The sequence below is a fragment of the Protomyctophum bolini genome (assembly GCF_963924005.1).
Source record: "Protomyctophum bolini genome assembly, chromosome: 14".
Taxonomy (NCBI): Eukaryota; Metazoa; Chordata; class Actinopteri; order Myctophiformes; family Myctophidae; genus Protomyctophum; species Protomyctophum bolini.
Genome location: NC_137875.1, coordinates 42,371,021 through 42,392,558, shown reverse-complemented (window position 1 = coordinate 42,392,558; position 21,538 = coordinate 42,371,021). Strand labels below are relative to the sequence as shown.

Below are 21,538 nucleotides of genomic sequence, written 5' to 3'. Positions count from 1 at the left end.
AGAGTACGCTAAAATATCCACTGAACAGCAGCAATGGAACAAAGTGACATCACAAACTGAAATGACCATCATTTCTGGCCTTGAGCCAATGGCAGAGTATGAAGTTCGAGTCACATGTGAATGCGGTGCAGCTGGCAGAAGCAAGGAAAGCCATACAGTCACTGTTCAGACAAAACGTGACTTGAAGTCCTTTCTGAGAGACCTGGGGTTGGAGGATCACTACACAGAGAAGCTATCCTTGAGCACAATACTCCAGATTGATAAGAAGACCATTACAGATGTACCTGCCACTTGTCATTCAGATCTTGCATGGCATTTTCTGAAGAAGTTAATGATGGTCAATGTAACAGCGAGGAATGTGAAATGTTCGCCAGTATCTGAACCAAACAGTGATGCTTCCTCTGACACAGATTTTGATCTTGATAGTCTGCTAGACAGTCAGGGCTCAGATATGATTCATCCCTTAGACATTGTCACTGCTATTTTTCTGTGCTCCAATGGTTTGCTACAGCAGGAGATGGCATTGAAAATGTCCATGTGTCAGTTTTCATTGCCGCTGCTACTTCCTAACTGTGAAACAGGTCAGTGTCAGTTCATGCTTTGGGCAATGAGAGACATTATCAAGAGGTTCAGATCTCATTCACTTCCAGATCCGAAAAGCTTTATTGAAGACAGAATTGTTCTCTCTAAACTTCCAATGGTGTCTTTTGTAAGACTGGGTGAGTGCTCCTTGTCCAAGTCAAAGGTTCTCAATAATCTTCTGAGTAATCCCCAACAGTATCATGACACATTTGTTCACCGAGACATGGAAGGTGGTGATCGTCCAAGGAAAATATCTGATGGATTGGTTGAAATGAGTTGGTATCTTCCGTGTGGAAACACTAACATTGACATTTTCGGAGAGCCAGTAGCTATAGCTAACCTCCGGGGGGACATCAAATCCTTTGGAAAACAATATGAATTTCTTTGCCAGACATCGGCAGCAGTTTTTGTGTTCTTTGACAACTTGGACTCTCAGTACAAACTACTGAGCAGCCAAAACAACATAGCACAGCTGTTCTTGGTCGGTAACACCCAGGGCAAAGGTTTCAGTCGTGATGCCCTTAAACAAGTGGCAGGGAAGTTTAAGTTGAACACGAACAACTTCATTATAAAGACTGAAAAGATGAATGATGCAGACTTCGTCAAAAAGCTGAGAGAAAAAGTCACCAATGTGGTCAACAGCTCAACAATGAGGATGAAGATGGAGAACATGGCTGCTGTTGCCAAAAAACTTGGAATTGCCGTTGATGAGGACTCCCCAGAGTGTCAGAACGCCAAGATAAAGGCAGACGCCATCACCTCAAAGATAACAGACAATGAAGACGCCATCACCTCAAAGATAACAGACATTCTTAACTACAAGGAAAAGCAGCTTCCCCTGCAAGGACAGATATTGAAAGATTTATCTCGTTTAGAGAAGGAGGGATTCAGGCTTAAGAATGCTGGTGAGAAAAACATTGACAATTACAGAGATGAACTCAAGCAGGAGAAAATGCAACTTAGAAAAGAACAAAACAAACATGGCATATCAGAGGCCATGGCCTGCTTCATAAGTGCATTATCAAGCCCAGGAATAGAGCGGGCATATTTTTTGAAGTGGATGCGAATGAACCTTGATAACTTGTCCCGAGCAACACTCTCTTCTCTCCGTGAACTGTATAAAGAGAAATGTCAGAGTTCTGAGAACAAAGATGAAATTAAAAAGCTTGATAGCCAACTTTCCAACTGCTCACTGGGGATAGAACACTTCTTGCGTGAAATGGGTCAGCTCTATGCGTCTGCAAAGTTACTTCCAGAAACTTGTAAATCACGTCAACAGCTATTGCAACTTCCCAAATTGTGTGCAGAATTGCTCCTTGAAGGCTTTCCCATGGAGTTGGTGGACGGTGATGCATCCACCATTCCTCTTACATGGGTGGAGGATGTTCTCACTCAGTTAAGTGACTTAGTAGGGCAGAAGAACAAACTCCTGGTCCTAACAGTTCTTGGAGTTCAGAGCACAGGAAAGTCCACACTCCTTAACACCATGTTTGGAGTGCAGTTTGCAGTCAGCAGTGGTCGATGCACTCGAGGTGCCTTCATGTTGCTTGTCAGAGTGGAAGAAGACTACAAACGTGTTCTGAACTGTGACTTTGTGCTAATCATTGACACTGAAGGTCTGAAGTCGCCAGAACTTGCACAATTGGAAGATAGCTATGAGCATGACAATGAGCTTGCGACACTTGTTGTAGGGCTTAGTGATGTCACTATAATCAACATTGCGATGGAGAATATAGCAGACATGAAAGACATCCTGCAAATCGTTGTCCACGCTTTCCTCAGGATGAAAGAAGTGGGGAAGATGCCCAACTGTCAGTTTGTTCATCAGAATGTGTCAGATGTAGCAGCCCCAGACAGTAACCTACGGGACAGGAATCTACTGTTGCAACAGTTGAATGAGATGACTCAAGCTGCTGCCAAAATGGAGAAAAAGGAGGAGAACAAGAACTTCACAGATGTGATGAAATACAATCCAGACACTGGGAACTGGTACATCCCTGGACTCTGGCATGGGAGCCCACCGATGGCGCCAGTAAATGCAGGGTACAGTGAGGCTGTTTATGAGTTCAAGAAGAACATCATCCAAATTCTCGCCATGGGAAGCAGCAAGGCATCTGCTAATGAAGTACTGCACTTTCTGGGATGGATTCAAAGCCTGTGGAAAGCTGTACAACAAGAGAACTTTATCTTCAGTTTCCGAAACAGCCTTGTGGCTGATGCCTACATGAAGCTTTGCAAAGAATCCAGCAAATTAGAATGGGACTTCAAAAAACACATGTACACATGGGTTAAAGATGCTGAAACAAAGATCTCAAACTTTGGAACTGTGAAGTCTAACGTATCAAAACTGGAAACGTTACAGACTAATTTGAAGAGTGAAGCCTTGCACGAGCTCTCTATTTGGGAGACAAAACTCCTTCAACATCTGACTGACTACTATAAGCAAAAAGAAGGACACGTCCATCTTGTTGAGAGATACAGAGAGGACTTCTCAAACAGTGCGAAAAACCTACGAAAAGAAATGGAGACCTCTGTATGCAATCAACTGTATGCTGCTGTTGAAATCAGACGAGGGATGATAAGTATTGATGGAATGAAGAAGACCTTTGCAAAGAAATTAGAGGACAAGGTGCTGAAGTTAATTGAGGAATGCCGTAAGAGTGACCTTAAGAGACAAACAATTTCATTGTCACTAGACATAAAATTTGATGAGCTGTGGAAACAAACTGAGAGTGAATTAAACTTAACAGCTCTACAAGACATTGATGTCTACAGTAAAGTTGAGCTACAGCTGAGGTTGGACCTATCGCAAAAGGGGAGTTATGCTTCTGAATTACTGGCAAAAAGACCCCTGCGACAATGTGGAAACGGGCACTTCGAAGTGGTACCTGCGGGAAACATTGTCAAACGCACATTGAATTATTTCAGGGGCAATGAAAACGCTGCACAAAGGCTAGCTGACATGATTATTAAGGATTGCACAAAGTACGTGTCTGAGAAAGTGGAAAAGAAAACCAATTACCATGACACTTACATCTCAGAGATCCTGCATAAGATTGATAACATGTTGAGTGACAATGGAGATGTTAAGGTGGATATTAAGTTTGAAGTTCACTTAAAACAACACGTGTGTAGTCTGTCAGCTCAAGCATTTCAGAAAATGCACAAAGCCTTCAGAGAGAAAAATGACCCACAGGTTTGTCTAAACAAACTGAAAAACGAGCACCGTTCTGCCTTTAACGATTTGTTCAATGAACGAGACCAGTGTCAGAAAAAAGCTGAGCAATTCACAAACCTCTGCCTGAGACCTGCAGTGGAACACAATGTCACCAGTTCCTTGGGTCCAGAAATTGTTGATGCAATGGTGAGAGGCAAAACTGCTGGTCAATTTATCCACCGGTCATTCTTCCAGCACTCCCTTTTGGACTATTTGCTGTCAAAGAACAGTTTTGAGACCTATGTGCGCTACATTCAATCATATGAAGATTTTGTCCAAGACTGGATATCTGACAAAATTGTGGAAGAATTCTCAAGTGGACATGAGCTGTTTGAATTGGAAAAAAAACACCTTGAAGCAAACATCAAGGTCATAACCTGCGCTATCACAAATGCCCACAAGGAAAACATCACTGTGGAGACCTTTGTCCAAAATATTTGCAATGGAATTGGTGATAAACTGGTCATTCCAAAGGATGCTCTGGAAACTGTCTTGACCCTGAACAAATCAACCCTGGAGGGTTTTGTCCAGTGGCTTAAAGTGTCTGTGAAAGAAATGGAACAGACACTCACAGCGACATTAGAAAAAAAGGACCTGCATGAAAAACTAAGGTCACTTGATGTCAAACCCCAGAATGAGCTGTTCAACAGAATCTTTGGATGTGGGAAACGGTGTCCATTCTGCAAAGTGCCTTGTGACGCAGGACACAAAGGACACACAGAACACCTAGCTTTAGTCCACAGACCAGAAGGTCTTGGTAGTTACAAATGGACGGAATCAAGGGAACTCGTTACTGATGTGTGTTCATCTTCAGTGATAAGTGAGGCTAAGTTCTGTTGTTCTGAGACAAAGGATAACTATCACCCTTATAAAGAGTACAGGGAAATTTTCCCCAGCTGGAAAATTCAACCAGACGAAAGCAGTGAGGCATCAGACTACTGGAAATATGTGATGAGGAAATTCAACAATGAATTTGCCAAAGAGTACGATGCAAAACCTGCTGAAATCCCTTCAGCTTGGATGAAGATTGACAGAAAACAAGCAAAGAAAAGCCTCGATGAGTCCTTCAAGTTCAACATCTAGAGTCTCGACCTATGAGTTATTTGACGACCTCACTCATGAGTAGGATTTCCTATCAATCACCAGACTCCTCACTTTTGATTTTGGTCAGGCCATCTTTTTCTTTGGTTCATAGGACTTTACTTAGATATCAGTTGTTGATCATTCACGACTCCTATGGTACTCCTATGTACAGTATGTCTAGTACTCTGATGTATGTGCTAAATCTACTTTGGTATGTTTACCTGAATTCAAAACAAATTAATTGCAATTGAGACCTGACTTTGTCGTATCATTATGTTAATGCCATTGGTGTTCAAGCTGGTTTAATGGTCGCAACATGGTTTGGGCGCTCGTCACAAACAGTTGTGTTCGGCACAAACATAATTTAGACATGGGAGCTTGTCAAAATGTTCTTATGTTTGTGTAGACTCCAATCAACGTCCATACCTGTACTTATGTTTCCTTGCATTCATTGAATTCATGCTTTACTTATAGACTCATTGCTTACTATATTATTCATTAATGTCTTCATCTTGATAGACTCATTGCTTACTATATTATTCATTAATTTATTATTAATGTATGAAAACAGTATGTTATCATCTTTCACATTATTCTTTTCATAGTTTAATAAAGCAGTAAAATGTTAAATGCCCTGAAAATGTACAATGGACATTGATATTGTGTGCATTGTCATAAACCAGCTGAAGGATTCTTTAAGCTGTATGAAAAACAAAACATCTAAACAAAACAATTAATTGTTCTATTACTTGTTGTTAGGTGCTTACAAATAGACACACATGGCACACAAAGCATGGTGTCATATGCTTGCACACTTTACACACATCATCACTTGTCTATAATGTGTTATCTGTCTGTCATCTATTTGTTCATTAATGTACTCTGTCTTTGCTGTCATAATACCTGTGATATCGCTGACCCCTGCTGGTGTAAGGGACACCTGTCAATCACCTGAGGGCTCTGCGTGCCACACCCTGTGGCAGCTGTGTCTTGTTGCATATTTGGGAGGAGGCTATAAATAGGAGCATGTGGCCAGCAGCTCAGTTGCTCCCCAAACACCCATCAGAACAGTTGTGTTCCCTCCCTGTTGATTTTGTTCTGATTTTATTTCAGCTACAGGTGGGCTGGTCGTAAGTACTCTTTTGGCGTTTTGAGTTTGGCTAGTTTAGTTTGTTTTGTTTGATAGTTTATGAGGAGTCTGGGCACTCCGACACGCACATAGTGCGTAGCTGCCCAGGCTCCCCACCTTATTAGTTGAGACCAGCCCATCCTTTGGTTTGTTTGTTAGGATATTTAGTTAGGCCTTTAGTTTACATTTATGATTGATTTCGTCATTCCTTAGTTCACTAATTTAGAAGTTAATTCATTCACTTCATTAATTTGGTTATTCAGTGTTCCTTTTTGACTTTCGTACGTTCATTCATTCGTCCCTTAAACTCATTCATTACCTGTTTTCTATGCCTGATTTCAGTTTTAAATAAACCTTTTGTAAACTTTTGAACTGTCTTTTGTTGAGTTATTATGGTATGGTCCTGGTGTTCAAGCCAAGTTCTTACGGACCGTAACACTTGTGAGTAAAGAGAACAAATCAGCATTCTGCCTATGAATGTCTTTAATGTTTCAGCATAACTTGTATTAAAGCGCAAATAACATTCATTTTAAAACTGCTTTTAATATTTAATATCATATTGTCTATGTCCATCAAAGTTATTTCTAATGGTTTGAGCCTCAATCACCACTCTGATATAACCAGGCATTGTCATTTCTTTCTGGACTTTGAAAGCAGTTTTAGCTGCAGTACCACAATGTCCTGAGGTGGTGGGGGTGCTGATATGCATATAAATTAATATTTGAGTCATTATAATACTGATGCTAGATAAAACCAGGCTTGTTTACATTCCATGCCAGCTTGGAAAATCAACAATTGTGGACATTGTAAACAAAGTGGAAATGCAAATTTGGAACTGAAGGAGGAAATATACAAAATAGGGTGACATTGATGACATCACGATGAGAGCAAAATCAGTTGAGCTGTTCCTGAGAGCAATTTCTATTAAAGCACCAATATGATATGAAAGCCTGATTATTCAAAATTAGTTATTTGTGGGGATAGAAAACACCTATGGGAGCCCCAAAAACACAAAATAAATTGAAAAAGTTGAATTTTATGTTATAGCTCCTTTAAGGGACAAAGTAAACATAAATACTATCACATGGTTTTGTTGTCTAAGACTCTTATTCTCCAAGTAACAAAAACACACACGCACACACACTGGGAATTTTGGCCAGACTTTACATAATATGGTTTATCTTTGCAAACCTTTTCATGAAGTCGTCCTCCAATGCATTGTGGGTTCTGTAGTCTATGCAATACTGCTACAGTATAGACTATGTTAAAACCCTCTTATTGCTATATCTTATTGTGCATTGGGCCAGATTTGGCGACTTTTTGAATGACAATAGAAAGATGTGCGATATGACCACAATGTCACGAAATGTCTCATTTTAAAGCTGCAAGTCTCTACTTTATACCAAAAAATAATTATGTTTCTAGCATGAGACCAGCCCATCCTTTGGTTTGTTTGTTAGGATATTTAGTTAGGCCTTTAGTTTACATTTATGATTGATTTCGTCATTCCTTAGTTCACTAATTTAGAAGTTAATTCATTCACTTCATTAATTTGGTTATTCAGTGTTCCTTTTTGACTTTCGTACGTTCATTCATTCGTCCCTTAAACTCATTCATTACCTGTTTTCTATGCCTGATTTCAGTTTTAAATAAACCTTTTGTAAACTTTTGAACTGTCTTTTGTTGAGTTATGGTATGGTCCTGGTGTTCAAGCCAAGTTCTTACGGACCGTAACACTTGTGAGTAAAGAGAACAAATCAGCATTCTGCCTATGAATGTCTTTAATGTTTCAGCATAACTTGTATTAAAGCGCAAATAACATTAATTTTAAAACTGCTTTTAATATTTAATATATTGTCTATGTCCATCAAAGTTATTTCTAATGGTTTGAGCCTCAATCACCACTCTGATATAACCAGGCATTGTCATTTCTTTCTGGACTTTGAAAGCAGTTTTAGCTGCAGTACCACAATGTCCTGAGGTGGTGGGGGTGCTGATATGCATATAAATTAATATTTGAGTCATTATAATACTGATGCTAGATAAAACCAGGCTTGTTTACATTCCATGCCAGCTTGGAAAATCAACAATTGTGGACATTGTTAACAAAGTGGAAATGCAAATTTGGAACTGAAGACTGAAGGAGGAAATATACAAAATAGGGTGACATTGATGACATCACGATGAGAGCAAAATCAGTTGAGCTGTTCCTGAGAGCAATTTCTATTAAAGCACCATATGATATGAAAGCCTGATTATTCAAAATTGGTTATTTGTGGGGATAGAAAACACCTATGGGAGCCCCAAAAACACAAAATAAATTGAAAAAGTTGAATTTTATGTTATAGCTCCTTTAAGGGACAAAGTAAACATAAATACTATCACATGGTTTTGTTGTCTAAGACTCTTATTCTCCAAGTAACAAAAACACACACACACACACACACACTGGGAATTTTGGCCAGACTTTACATAATATGGTTTATCTTTGCAAACCTTTTCATGAAGTCGTCCTCCAATGCATTGTGGGTTCTGTAGTCTATGCAATACTGCTACAGTATAGACTATGTTAAAACCCTCTTATTGCTATATTATCTTATTGTGCATTGGGCCAGATTTGGCGACTTTTTGAATGACAATAGAAAGATGTGCGATATGACCACAATGTCACGAAATGTCTCATTTTAAAGCTGCAAGTCTCTACTTTATACCAAAAAATAATTATGTTTCTAGCATGTTCCATCGTTTACTTATAAGCATTTTAGTACACCTTGGTTTCACTTTTCAACTGAAACCAAGGTGCTTATGAGTAAACGATGGAACATGCTAGAGTCATTTTTTCATTGTAAACTAGAGACTTGCAGCTTTAAAATGAGACATTTCGTGACATTGTGGTCATCTCACATTTTTCGATTGCCATTCAAAAAGTCACCAAAGCTGGCCAAAGGCCCATTTCTTAATTCGTCATTTTAATGCAAAAAGAAAGATCCGCGATCAAGATCCTATATATTACTGTTACAGGGCATGAATAGTGTAATACCCAGAATTGACACCAGATGGCGGGAACGCACCATTATGCTGATTTTCACCAAAGTCAAATCTGGCGAAATCACTTCCTGTTCAACGGACATAAACATCCGGTGGTAGTTTCACCCTCAGCAGATAGCTTGGCGTCTGGATTGCTAAGCTAACATTAGCTTTTTCATAACTTAGTCAAATTAAGCTCAAAAAAGCTTTTTTGCAGTGATTCACATAGAGACTGCACGTGTGCACGATAGTGCACGATCGCATGGATTTCGGCCGGTTTTTGGTAGATTACATAAAAAATAAATGTCTAAAAATTGCAATATTTTGTTATAAAAGGACGTACTGACAGGGCAGTACCTCTATTACGTCCCTGGCCACGAGGGATTTGTTGATTTAATACGCAGATTACGTCACTGGCAATTAGGGGGTTAACATTGTGTGCCCATGTCAAAAAAAAGTTTTTCCTTTTGTTAAACGTGGTGCCAAAGTTTGTGCTATTGCCATTGAGAATGTATGTATTAAATAACTCAGAAACTATAAAACATTTCAAAGTAAAAAGTTCCAGCATTTGTCTCCACACACAGTCAGCTGAATTATAAAAAGTGTGAATGGAGTTTCTAGGTGAAAGTGATTTTTTTAAAAGTGTTGCGTGGGCACACAAAGTGTTTTAATAGATCAAGATATTTGTGTGTCCTGAGGGTGGCATCAAATCAATGGTCATTGTGTCACCGACCTGTTTTTAGTGCAGGAAGCAGGCGCGTAGCGTGGATCATTCATGTACTGTATATAATATATAGCCTGAATGAAGTGTTTGGTGCTGGGAGGCCGGTGCAACGCACAAGTCCTGTGAGAGCAGGAGTGGACCTGGTGAGACGTAGGAGGGGCCTGGACAGGAGTCAACCCACAGAGCATAGTCCTTCCACACGCCAGCCCTCCCAGCCCCGGCATAGTTCGGGAGCGGCGGATTGTGTGGCCCTGGTCTTTCCCTAATGGGACTGACCGTGGGTAGCTACTGGGACGTAAGTCGGGACTTGATCACCCTGGCCGGGTCACCTGAGTGAGGGGTATATGTTTTGTGAGACCCAAAACACATCACTGAGGATACGTCCCAGGTGCATCCATGCAATGTTCTTTTTTTCTCATTCAACTGTTCCTCGCTAAAACTCAGTTTTCTGATGAATACAAATTTGTCATCAGGCTTTGTTGCCAGGATTTTTATTATTGTTCTGAACTTTATAAAAAACTATTGAAAATTGTGAAAGAAACAATTTGTACTCCTCAAAATAAGCATACAGTAACTAATATTAAGGGGGGGATTAGATGTTAAAAGAATAGCCTTTCTTCATGATAAAAAATAATAATCTAGGCTGTTTTCCCCCCATCATTGTATACTCTGTATGTATGTCTGCCAAAATGGCAAGATCAGGTTTATTGTATTTTTATGACACACACACACACACACACACACACACACACACACACACACACACACACACACACACACACACACACACACACACACACACACACACACACACACACACACACACACACACGAAGAATGAAGACCATTACAATGCTAACAGGCACACCCTCCAAAGGTATTTGAAATGGTAGGAAAAGAAACGGAATCGCTTTATTTGTCCCTTGGCTTATGCTAAGGTCTTTAACAAAGGCCTCCAGGTAGCCCTGCTGTCTGTGGAGCTATGAATATGAGTATACTACACAAAAATGACATTGACATTGAAGGATCCAATTCAAATAAAAATCATACAAACATGTACATTGTATGTATTCTGTTAAGAATCGGTTTAAATGCAAACAGGTATTAAATGCATAGAGGTATTTGATTTTCTGAATTTAGAGTAATTTCAAGTCATATTTATACATCTATATTACTATCTACAGTATTTAACACAGCAAAGTAACATCAGTGAAATTGACAAGCCTTTCCAATAACCAGGTAATCACTTGACCAATCACAATTTCACCAAACTCTTGTCCAATCCAAAAATCTCTCAGCACATCACAAAGACAGACACTCAACAGCTGAACCCAAACATGTAAGGCTCAATAAAGGAAAAGTAGCCTAATCTCCAAATCTCCCCTTTGACCGAAGTGTGGACTTTCGCACTTCTCTGCACTGATACAGTACGATATTCTAAAAAGTGACAATGGTCCAGGGGTTGACAGACACTAATGTTTCAAAAGCACTTGGCCATCTAGTAAGTACAGCAGGTCATGTCCTACTTGCCCCAAAAATTAAAAATTAAAATATGAGTGAAACATAATTGTTCAGTTGAAGTTGCTCAGATAATATCTCATATTGTTTGAAAAGTGAACAAAAGGTTCCCAGTCCCTACAAAACCAAAACCCCATCTGCCTGAATATGTAATAGAGGAAGGAATAGAGGCATAATGCCAAAGAGCATGCCCAGCAGAGATGTCTTGTTTGTGGGCTGAAGTGTGAGTAGTGGTTGGTGCGTACGTGCATATACCTAATGTGCCAGGGCAGAGTCTTCAATAAGCTCTTTTCTGTGCAAGTTATTGAGTTGCACTGGTGTAGACGTTACAGGTTTGCTCATATAATCTTGTACTTGCCCTGCGCAATTCGGGGGGCAACCATTCGCATCAACCCCTGGTCATGTGCTGTTTTAGTGTTGGTGCAGCACTATAAACAGAGCAGGTGTCTACACTACACATTCATGATTGCCAAGGGCTTGGGAAACACAGTTGGTCTAAGAGTTAAACCACTCGGTCAAAGAAGCCACCTTCACACAAAAAAATCCCTACAAAATGTGGGAAAAAAGAAGAAAAGGAAACAAAAAGAACAGACAGAGGGAATGTTCCTTCTTTACGGGTGTTCATCCTGTCTTGTTGTGTATCCCGTCAGGAAGTAGCCAGTTGTGAACATCGCCAACATGGTGTCGTCAGAACTTGGGTTTATTCTAGTTCAACCAAGAGGTCTCCCTCTCCCACAGTCTCCCCTGGTGTACAGTGGACACTCTTCACCTGTGCGCGCACACACACACACACACACACACACACACACACACACTTAACCCATTTTGGACGGGAATCTGTGCGCTTTAGCGTTTAACCCATTTAGGCCTGAGATCAGATTAAAAAAATGTCTTCTACATCCTGACAGTTTTCTGAAAAAGCTATGTTTCTATGTCAGTCGTTCTTCAATCAGTCGTTAGTCGAGCTCATAGCGCACCACCGAGTGGCGCGCTACGAGCTTGTAGGTCTGCTATTTTAGAAAAATCGTAAAAATATTTATTTCAGAAAACTGGAGGATTTAGAAGATTATTTTATTTTAATTTTGTGGTCAGGCCTAAATGGGTTAAAATACAGGAGTGTAGACCTGCCCCATCCTATTCAGGGGGAAAATATAATGGTTTTGTTTTTGTTCCATTCCTAAGCCAATGTTGCTGCTGCTGCTCTGACGAAATTCTGTCCAATCAGCACACCTGATAATATTTCTAATGTGATTAATGCGTCCTCAAATCTTCTAGTTACGGCGAGTTGTGCCGCCATGCTGATTTCAGCTTAGCTGGAGAGCCTTCAACCAATTGCTTGGTCAGAAGAACTCCCTAATATAAACATTTCATTCCACTTTTGTGGAATGAAACTACTCCTCTGAGTACCACCAGAGAGCGGCTCAAGTACCACTAGTGGTACTAGTACCAGTGGTTGGGAACCACTGCCGTAAGGGACACAGCAGAGATTATACATTACTACACCAAATCTTGCTGCTGAAAATATCTACAAGCTCACTTGTGAGCATAATAAACAATGGCTACTTTTTCAAGACAGATGAAGTTACGTTTCCCCCCCCCCCCCCCAACAGCAATAAACAGTAGTAGATGAATACCTTAGCTGTCTTGGCAGCAGTCATACTGTTCTGCATCTTCATGGCTTCAATCACACAAATCTCCTGACCCTCTGCAACCTGCGCGCGCGTGTGTGAGAAAGAGAAAGAGAGAGAGAGAAAGGTGGGGGTTATTATGAAGTTGTTATATGTAACATTTTACTTACATTTTTTATATATATACGTGTGTTTATTTACCAGTTAACTCCAGAAAATGCAGTCATTTAGAATACATTTGGCCTCCCCTCCCTCTAAAAAGGATGTTTAAGATGCTGTCCTTACCGTGTCTCCAGGCTTGACGGACACGGAGACCACAGTTCCTGGCATGGGTGAGCGCAGGATGCTGCTGGAGTCCTCTGGAACTTTCTCTGGCATGTAGGAGTTGAGCTCTGCAGCCCGCTTGGACAGGACGCGCACTTTAAACTAAACAGACACACACGACAGGTAAGACAAACCAGCACACATCGGTGCCTAACAACTGGGATATTGGCATAGATTATAATGCCGACACTGGACTGAAATATGGTCTGGTGGTGCAGTACTTCGTTTAGACAGTACTTGGTTAACCTTAACCGGTGTCTAACCAATGACTAGTCTAAACTAAGTATGCACCCCACAGGGACACTTCCAGCCATAGTTGAATATGTAGAGGCTAACTGGGAAACAGGTTACAGGTTCATTTCCCAGCAATACCAAACAATCGCAAACACGGAAACCACATGGGTCATGCAGAAGTCACAACGCAACCTCAAAATGTCAAAGTGTTAGGTATATGGGAATACATCACTGTTAAAATGGGTAGCATTTGTGTTATATAAAACATGGGAGGATGTAAGTGGACATGTGAAGAGGTACAACAGTATGTCACATTTAGACAAGGAGGAGATTCAAATATTGAACGTATTTGTCCAAAATGATTCTATAACACTACAGGTTGACGGGAAAAGATCAAACCTTCGAAAAACACTAAAAAGCACAGGAGGGAAGGCTTATATAGAAAGAAATAGAAATAGAAAGAAAATGGAAAGAAAGAACAACAGCCCCCCCAGGGATTCTTACAAGCTGTCTTCCTTTAGCTTTGTGAAGGATTGTGCTCCTTCTCCTCTAACTGTAGCATTCTAGGGCCCCCCTGCTGGCAGAGTGCAGAAAAGTCTGCTTTCCCACACATTCTAAGGAGTACCGGACACAGGTGCATGGGAGCAGTAAATCAGAGCTAGGTCTGAAGGAGAGCTCAAGCGCAAGGATGCCTCGGCTTAGTGGATGTAGGGATGTCGGATAAGGACATGTGGCGATTCCATGACCTTTGAATTGTCCATGGATTTTGCGACACAATTGAATGAATACCGGTAACTAAAAAGAACACCCGATGATCCACTTTTGGTCTAAAAAACCCCTGGACCAGTGGCAGAGCGGCCACTAGGGAACCGGAAGGTTCGATCCCGGGCTCCCCCAGAGTTAGTGTCGAAGTGTCCAAGACGCTGAACCCCTAATTGCTCCTGATGAGCAGGTTGGTAACTTGGTGCCTTGCATGGTTTCCCCCGCCATCGGTGTATGAGTGTGTGTGAGATCTATAAACCGCCTTGGATAAAGTCACTATATAAATGCACCATTTACCATTATTAGGAATTACACACGCACACACACGCACACACACGCACTCTCTGCAGGAGAGCTTTGAAGGTTGGCCTCGGAAGCATGAATGACATTTCCTACACCACTGTGCCAAACTTCCTTATAATTGTTGGTGGTTGGTAGCCAGCTTCAACAATGTGCCTAGTAGATTGACAGCATGCATGTGTGTGTTTAACATGAAACTTTTAAATTGCCCTTCACTGGAATAAAACACCAGAGCCACATGTAGGCCTCAGCTGGCTTACATACACACGATTTAAACATGCCAGCAGCAAGTTGCCCCTGTGCTTCCCCTACACGGCTTTCCTACTATCTGTCTCACTTTATGTCTCCATCTTTGCTTTCCTGCCGTCTCTCTCCTGCACGGTCTCCTTAGCATTCCTGATGTCTCTCTCTCAAAAAGAAAAGCTGCAAAACATTGATTAAAAAAAACAAAAAAAGAGAATTGATCCTTTGATGTGTTCTGTTGTGTGTGTGTGTGTGTGTGTTGTATGCCTTGCAACATCCAAGCTTAGTTCCCCATGTGAGACATATCAAACCGTTTAAAAGCCCTATCAGACACACACACACACACACACACACACACACACACACACACACACACACACACACACACACACACACACACACACACACACACACACACACACACACACACACACACACACACACTTACCGATGTACCGAGGTACTGTAACATGATCTCTCCTGAAGCACTTCTGGACAAACACTGGAAAACAGGATCACAAATCAAATCCCATCTGTCATTTTCATTCGACTCTGTATTCATATTTCTTATGCCCATCGCCCTAATAACACAACCCATGCACGGTGAGCACAGTAAACTAATCAAATGACATTTGTAAATGTTTACCTGCAATATCCTGGTTGTGCCGTTGACCGTGAGCGGCAGTAGATGAGACGCCAGGTTCCACTCTCCATTAACCTGTACACTACCCCCATCTACTTCCACCTGCACGCACGAGCACACCACACACACACACACACACACACACACACACACACACACACACACACACACAGTTATACTTGTATTTTACTGCAACTTATACATGTCATTTTGGTTGATTCCATTGACTTACGTCTTAACCCATTTTGGACTGAGGTCGATTTAAAAAAAAGGCTTCTAAATGTTTCTGAAAAAAAAAACATGTTTCTATGTCAGTGGTAGCTCAACCGTTTTCATGTCAAGGACCCCCAGAATTATCTCTATTGGGCCACGGACCCCCATCTCAAAATATGTAGTTCCAGGGACCGCCCAGAAGCCAATATTTTAGTTTAAAAAGTTCGCTCTGAAATTTGCGGCCCCTTTTTCACGACTTTTCAAAAATAGCAGATCTACAAGCTCATACCACTCGGTGGCGCGCTATGAGCGTGTAGATCTGCTATTTTCCAATAGCTAAAGTATAACAGAATAGATTTCATTTATTTAGGTTTTCTACATATTTATCAGGGGCCTTTTCTGGACAACCTTTCTAGACATCTAACCACACATGAATTACTATGATTCATGACTATGAATATGTGTCAAAGTGTGTGTGTGTGTGTGTGTGTGTCTCTTTCTCTCACAGTATAGGCGTTTCCTGATCTAGTAACAGACAGCATGTGGTGGTCATTCCCCAGTTCAACGCACAGCTCCCATTTCTCCTGTTCCAGAGGAGCAGCAGACACCCTGAAAGGAACGCACGCACACACACACACACCGAGATGAAAAAGCTGGAAGTACAAGGCAGGAGGGTAAATGGTCCATTTATATCATACCATTCATTCATTCATACATACACCGATGGCGGAGGAAACCATGCAAGGCACCAACCTGCATATCGGGAGCAATTAGGGGTTCAGACTTCAGAGTCTTGGTTCAAAGACACTTGGACACTAACTCTGGGGGAGCCCGGGGATCCAACTGGAAACCTCACGGTTCTCTACCGGCCACTCTATCCCTGAGCCGCCACTGCCGCCCCGGTCTTTCCCGAGGGAAGACCCCGTTACAAGAACAAGCATTTGCAATGACATTCAATGGGATCAAGGGTGTTTTCAAATTGTTCTGATGCTCTGATGTGTTTATTACATTTTCTCTATGAATGTTATATTTTTGTGGTGACTCTGTCAAAGCTGTCGGTGAAAGATGTCAATGTGAGAATGTATCATTTTTGACCTTTTTGCACATGCGCTATCATTAGCTTTTTTGTGTTGTTTTTAAAGGACCACTTCACCACTTTTCAACCTATCTTCATATAATATGGTCCTCACTAATAATCATGAAAAAAATGGCTACTTTCTACTCGGTCTGTGTCTCATAGTAGGAGGGCTGTGGGGCAGTTCAGAAACCGTCTTCCAGTGACATCATCGATGGGGTATACAAGCCAATAGAAACGGCAGGCTTTCTAGTCCTGAAAAGTTGCAATGCGAAAATGGAAGCCATCGTTCTCACGATAATGAAAATCTAAACATTGTTTAAATAATGCGAAAATGGAAGCCATCGTTCTCACGATAATGAAAATCTAAACATTGTTTTAAAAAAAAATCTGCTTAATGATGATGTCACTGGAAGACGGTTTCTAAACTGCCCACAGCCCTCCAATGAGACACAGACTGAGTAGGAAAAGATCGTGCCATTTTATCATGATTATTATTGAGGACCTGTTATTATGAAAATAGGTTGAAAAGTCCTTTAAGATAAGGAACTTGGTTTGAGACTTTCTTTGAGTGGAAAAACAAGCGGAAACAGGCCCAATGGGAAGTACCAACGGGCTTCTAGACACTGACAAGACGATCTGTGCCGACTGTCCGCAGCTAAATTGTAGGTGATACTGTAGGTCAATTGTCTGGATTCTGACGTGTTTGAAAGAGAGGGCTACGGGGCAGAACTTTACCGCGGGCTGCCCAGAAACCTTTGCGAGCGGAGCTGCGTGGCCGCGTAGAGCGCTCCGGCGGAGGCGAGCAGCTCCCTGCGGCCCTCAGCCCCTAGTTGATGACCTTTGAACCCGTCGGGGTAGACCTCTGGCAGGAAGTTGGTGGTGATGTCACCAGAGATGAAGCGTGGGTGGGTGATAATCTCTCTCAACAGGGGGATGTTGTGGGTCACACCTGAAACCAATGAAGTAAGAGTGAATATACGGAATAAGTGTGTGTGTGTGTGTGTGTGTTGGATATTTGTGCGTTTACGAGACTCTCGTGTAAAGTCATGTGAGTGAGTACCTCTTATAACGTAATTATCAAGGGCCTCTTCCATCGTGGCCAGGGCTTCGGCTCGTGTAGCGCCATAGGTCACCAACTATGGCGAGCACAGAGGGACAAAATACTGCCGTCAGTTTCGTCATGATCGCGCATTTATGTTTGTAACTGTGACTCAGGTGCTTAGTATGTGATTTTACATAAAGACCTTAGAAATCATAGGGTCATAGTAGATGCTGATGTCACTTCCTTCCTGGATGCCGCTGTCCACGCGAACCTGTCACACCCAAGGGCACACAGGACAATGTTTATAGTTAAGATGTATAATAATTTAATATGTTTAACCCATTTTGGGGCGGGAACCTTTTGCCGTTTTAAACATTGTTATAGTGGAGCTATTGAAAAAGAGCAGACCTACAAGCCCGTCTGCTATCTTTGAAAAATCGAAGAACGACCGACATAGAAACGAGTGGCGCGCTACGAGCTTGTAGGTCTGCTATTGTTTTCTTAAATCGTGAAAATATTTATTTCAGAAAACTGGAGGAGTTAGAAGATTTTTTTTTTTATTTCGAGGTCAGGCCTAACTGCGTTGATATGTTACTGTGGAATCATGGAATGATTTTTTTTTTTTTCCTTCCATCTATCAAAATAAACTCTGGATGAGCATGGAAAAAGAATGTACATCTTGTACATAGTACACACCAGGGTCAGTGCCATAAACGCACTTACATTGCTGATGTTGAGTGGTTCCTGATATTGGGACAGTCGTCCGATAGAGGGAAGGCCAAAGGATTTGTACGGGTCCTGGGCAGGGAGACAGAACAAACGCAGCCAACGAGAAGTGGTGAGAATATATGAGGCCGATTTAAAGAAAAATGTAGGTTGGAATTATGGACAACATAGTCTCGGCCACGCCCTTCAGCCTGGCGGAGAGACAAGAAACATGGACAGTCTAAACTCTTAAGCAATAAAGTGTTACCTCAGCGTAAACACGGCTCTCAAAGGCCCAGCCATTAATGGGGATGTCCTCTTGTCTGTGCAGCAGAGGGTAACCCTTGGCAACCCGGATCATCTGTTGGACCAGGTCCAGACCAGTAATACACTCAGTGATTGGATGCTCCACCTAGAAGGAGTCAAAGAGCACAAATGCATGACGTTCAGATTAGTACAGTAATGCCCTACTCCAGGGGTGCCCAAAAGGTAGATCGTGATCTACCAGTAGACCACATGGCATGCCCCTAGATGTATATAATCTATCACTTGAATGAAGGTGACTTGATTGATTGACATAAAAAAGGCCTGTCAGCTCAAATGTTGCACACAAACGTCAGTAGCATTACAAAGTTATAAACAACCAATTCCATTTGCACCTTACATACTTTTTTTCCAACTATTTTTTTTTCGGTGGGAAGATCTCGTTTAGCTGGTCAAGTCAAAAAGGTGTGGGCTCCCCTGCCCTACTCCCTCTCTTTAACCCATTTAGTACATAATACGTCCTGAAACGTCATAAGGATTGGAACCGAGAGGTGCCTTAGACCAAACGACACGGGGCGAGATAAGAATATTCAGAATTATTCCTATTTTTTTTTTTGGCATTTCGCTTTTCGCTTGCCGTATGCTAACGCTCTGTGCAACTATTAGCTTGTCATTGACTCCCATGTTAGCGCGGCGGAAAGAATGACTCGTATCTCCTGATCCAGGGCGCTCTCCGTGGTGATGAATGGATCGATATGCTGGCGCTGCATTTCTGCTCCTCATCCGTCTCTCCCGCAAAATATGAACTCTTTTTGGAGCGTATATAAATATATTAAGATGATCGGAGATTGTGAGGTCACTTTGTCAGTCAACTTTTTTAAGAAAGTATTTCCGGTTCATGGCTTTCAAAATAAAAGCGATCACTACTCTGGCGCAAGCAACGCCTTTATTTTGATGCAGTTCCGGTACTAAATGTGTTAAACAGAGATACGCACACACATACAAACTTCAAAACTTCTAGTTTTGGGTAAACAAATTATGGCACATGAGCACAACCACCAGAGCGCTATTCACATGGGATCTGGTGATGTCGTGTAATTTGTAATCCACAGACATTAACATAATTAGCCAAGACCGAACATTTTAATTTCAGTAATTGAGCAGCCCCTTACGACTCTAAAACAGACAGCCACACACACACACACACACACACACACACACACACACACACACACACACACACACACACACACACACACACACACACACACACACACACACGTGCGCACTTCGCCGCTTCATACACTACCTGTAGTCGTGTGTTCATCTCCAGGAAGTAGAAGTTTTTCTGTGAGTCCACTAGGAACTCTACGGTACCTGCTGAAGAGTACTGGACAGCCTTAGCTAGCTGCACAGCCTGTTCGCCCATAGCACGCCTTGTGGTGGGGTCCAGGAATGTACTGTCAAAACACAGCACACACATTTCAACTCTCTCTCAAAGTCTCAAACTGTCATGTCAAGAACCCCCAAATGTACCCCAAAATGTATTTGACCGCAGACCCCCCCATCACAATAGTCCCTTTTTTGCAAGGGACCCGCAGAAGAGAAGATTTGTGTTGATGTATGGAAATAAATCACACCGGTGTGAAGTGAGGGGCGCTCTAATCATCATACATCCATATACATCACTATCCGTGACAGAGCGCTATTCACATGGGATCTGGTGATGTCGTGTAATTTGTAATCCACAGACATTAACATTTTAATTTCAACTCTAAAACAGACAGCCACACACACACACACACAAACACACACACACACACGCACGCAACGCACGTGCGCACTTCGCCGCTTCATACACTACCTGTAGTCGTGTGTTCATCTCCAGGAAGTAGAAGTATTTCTGTGAGTCCACTAGGAACTCTACTCTTTCTGTCCTCACTTTTATGAGGACAGAAAATAAGCTGGGCATAGAAGAGGCTAGCGCCCCTCAAAGAATCATATATATCTACTATATATGTTGTATGTATGTATGTATAAAACAATGTAAAATCCTGTTTATAGATGATTGCAAAAATGTACCCATGGGTCTAGTGTATAAACCCTACTGACAGAAGCAGGGGTAAGTACAGCAAGTGAGAGGTTTACTGACCTCGGAGCCTCCTCCACAACCTTCTGGTTCCTTCTCTGGATAGAACACTCCCTTTCATTCAACCACAGAGCATTACCATGCTTATCAGCCAATACCTACGCACACATATTCAGAGAGACAGAAGAACACAAGTACAGTCAGCTCTCGACATAGTGGCTCCTATGAAGACTAAAAAGAAGCAAAATAGAGTGTCGCAGTCCCGCCCCCTACCAGGGCCCAGGAAATGATTCCCAGTTCATTTTCCTCTGAGACATTTCAAACAGTATTTATTTACCTTTTAAGCGAACTCGAGTTATGAGGAATCATGACGGTAAACACAATGTTTTGGGCCAAACAAACAAAAAAAATTAGAAAGAAGAAGAAAAACACTTTTTTGTTGTTGTTTTTATTCTTTGTAATTATTTGTTTGGTTTGTTGTCATGATTTGTCACAACTCGAGTTGGCTTTGTACGCCGCTTATAAGGTCTTTAAATAAATACTTTTTGAAATGTCTATGGGAAAAATGCATTGGGAATTATTTCCTGGGCCTGGATCAATGAGCATATACGTTCACTGAAGAAAGAATGTGGTAGAGCTGAGCGGAGAAAAAACAAACTCACTATCCACCTAGAGATTCTTAAGGGACTGAACTGCGGTGACAACACACATTAAGTGTAATTGGAACTGTGTG

The 21,538-nt window shown here is 41.6% G+C and overlaps 2 protein-coding genes across 2 annotated transcripts in view; one reads left to right on the top strand and one right to left on the bottom strand.

The window, feature by feature from the left end:
• Positions 1-88: 88 nt before the first annotated feature.
• Positions 89-4,973, top strand: LOC308328899 (up-regulator of cell proliferation; the record flags this gene model as incomplete). The annotated part of the gene is made up of 2 exons (XM_080783011.1): positions 89-3,211; positions 4,202-4,973. 2 exons carry the CDS (start codon positions 89-91, stop codon positions 4,880-4,882), a joined length of 3,804 nt encoding a protein of 1,267 aa, XP_080639137.1. The 3' UTR covers positions 4,883-4,973.
• Positions 4,974-10,655: 5,682 nt separating this feature from the next.
• pcca (propionyl-CoA carboxylase subunit alpha) overlaps positions 10,656-21,538 on the bottom strand; it is a 29,000-nt gene continuing 18,117 nt past the window's right edge. The window contains exons 11-23 of the mRNA XM_080781829.1: positions 20,869-20,963; positions 20,026-20,176; positions 18,721-18,864; positions 18,471-18,545; positions 17,950-18,018; positions 17,766-17,841; positions 17,441-17,654; positions 16,134-16,236; positions 15,418-15,516; positions 15,220-15,273; positions 13,194-13,334; positions 12,915-12,992; positions 10,656-12,049 (exon numbers count right to left, since the gene is read on the bottom strand). Coding sequence (XP_080637955.1) covers positions 11,981-12,049; positions 12,915-12,992; positions 13,194-13,334; positions 15,220-15,273; positions 15,418-15,516; positions 16,134-16,236; positions 17,441-17,654; positions 17,766-17,841; positions 17,950-18,018; positions 18,471-18,545; positions 18,721-18,864; positions 20,026-20,176; positions 20,869-20,963 — 1,368 coding nt within the window. The 3' untranslated portion in view covers positions 10,656-11,980. The remainder of the gene's footprint in view (positions 12,050-12,914; positions 12,993-13,193; positions 13,335-15,219; positions 15,274-15,417; positions 15,517-16,133; positions 16,237-17,440; positions 17,655-17,765; positions 17,842-17,949; positions 18,019-18,470; positions 18,546-18,720; positions 18,865-20,025; positions 20,177-20,868; positions 20,964-21,538) is intronic.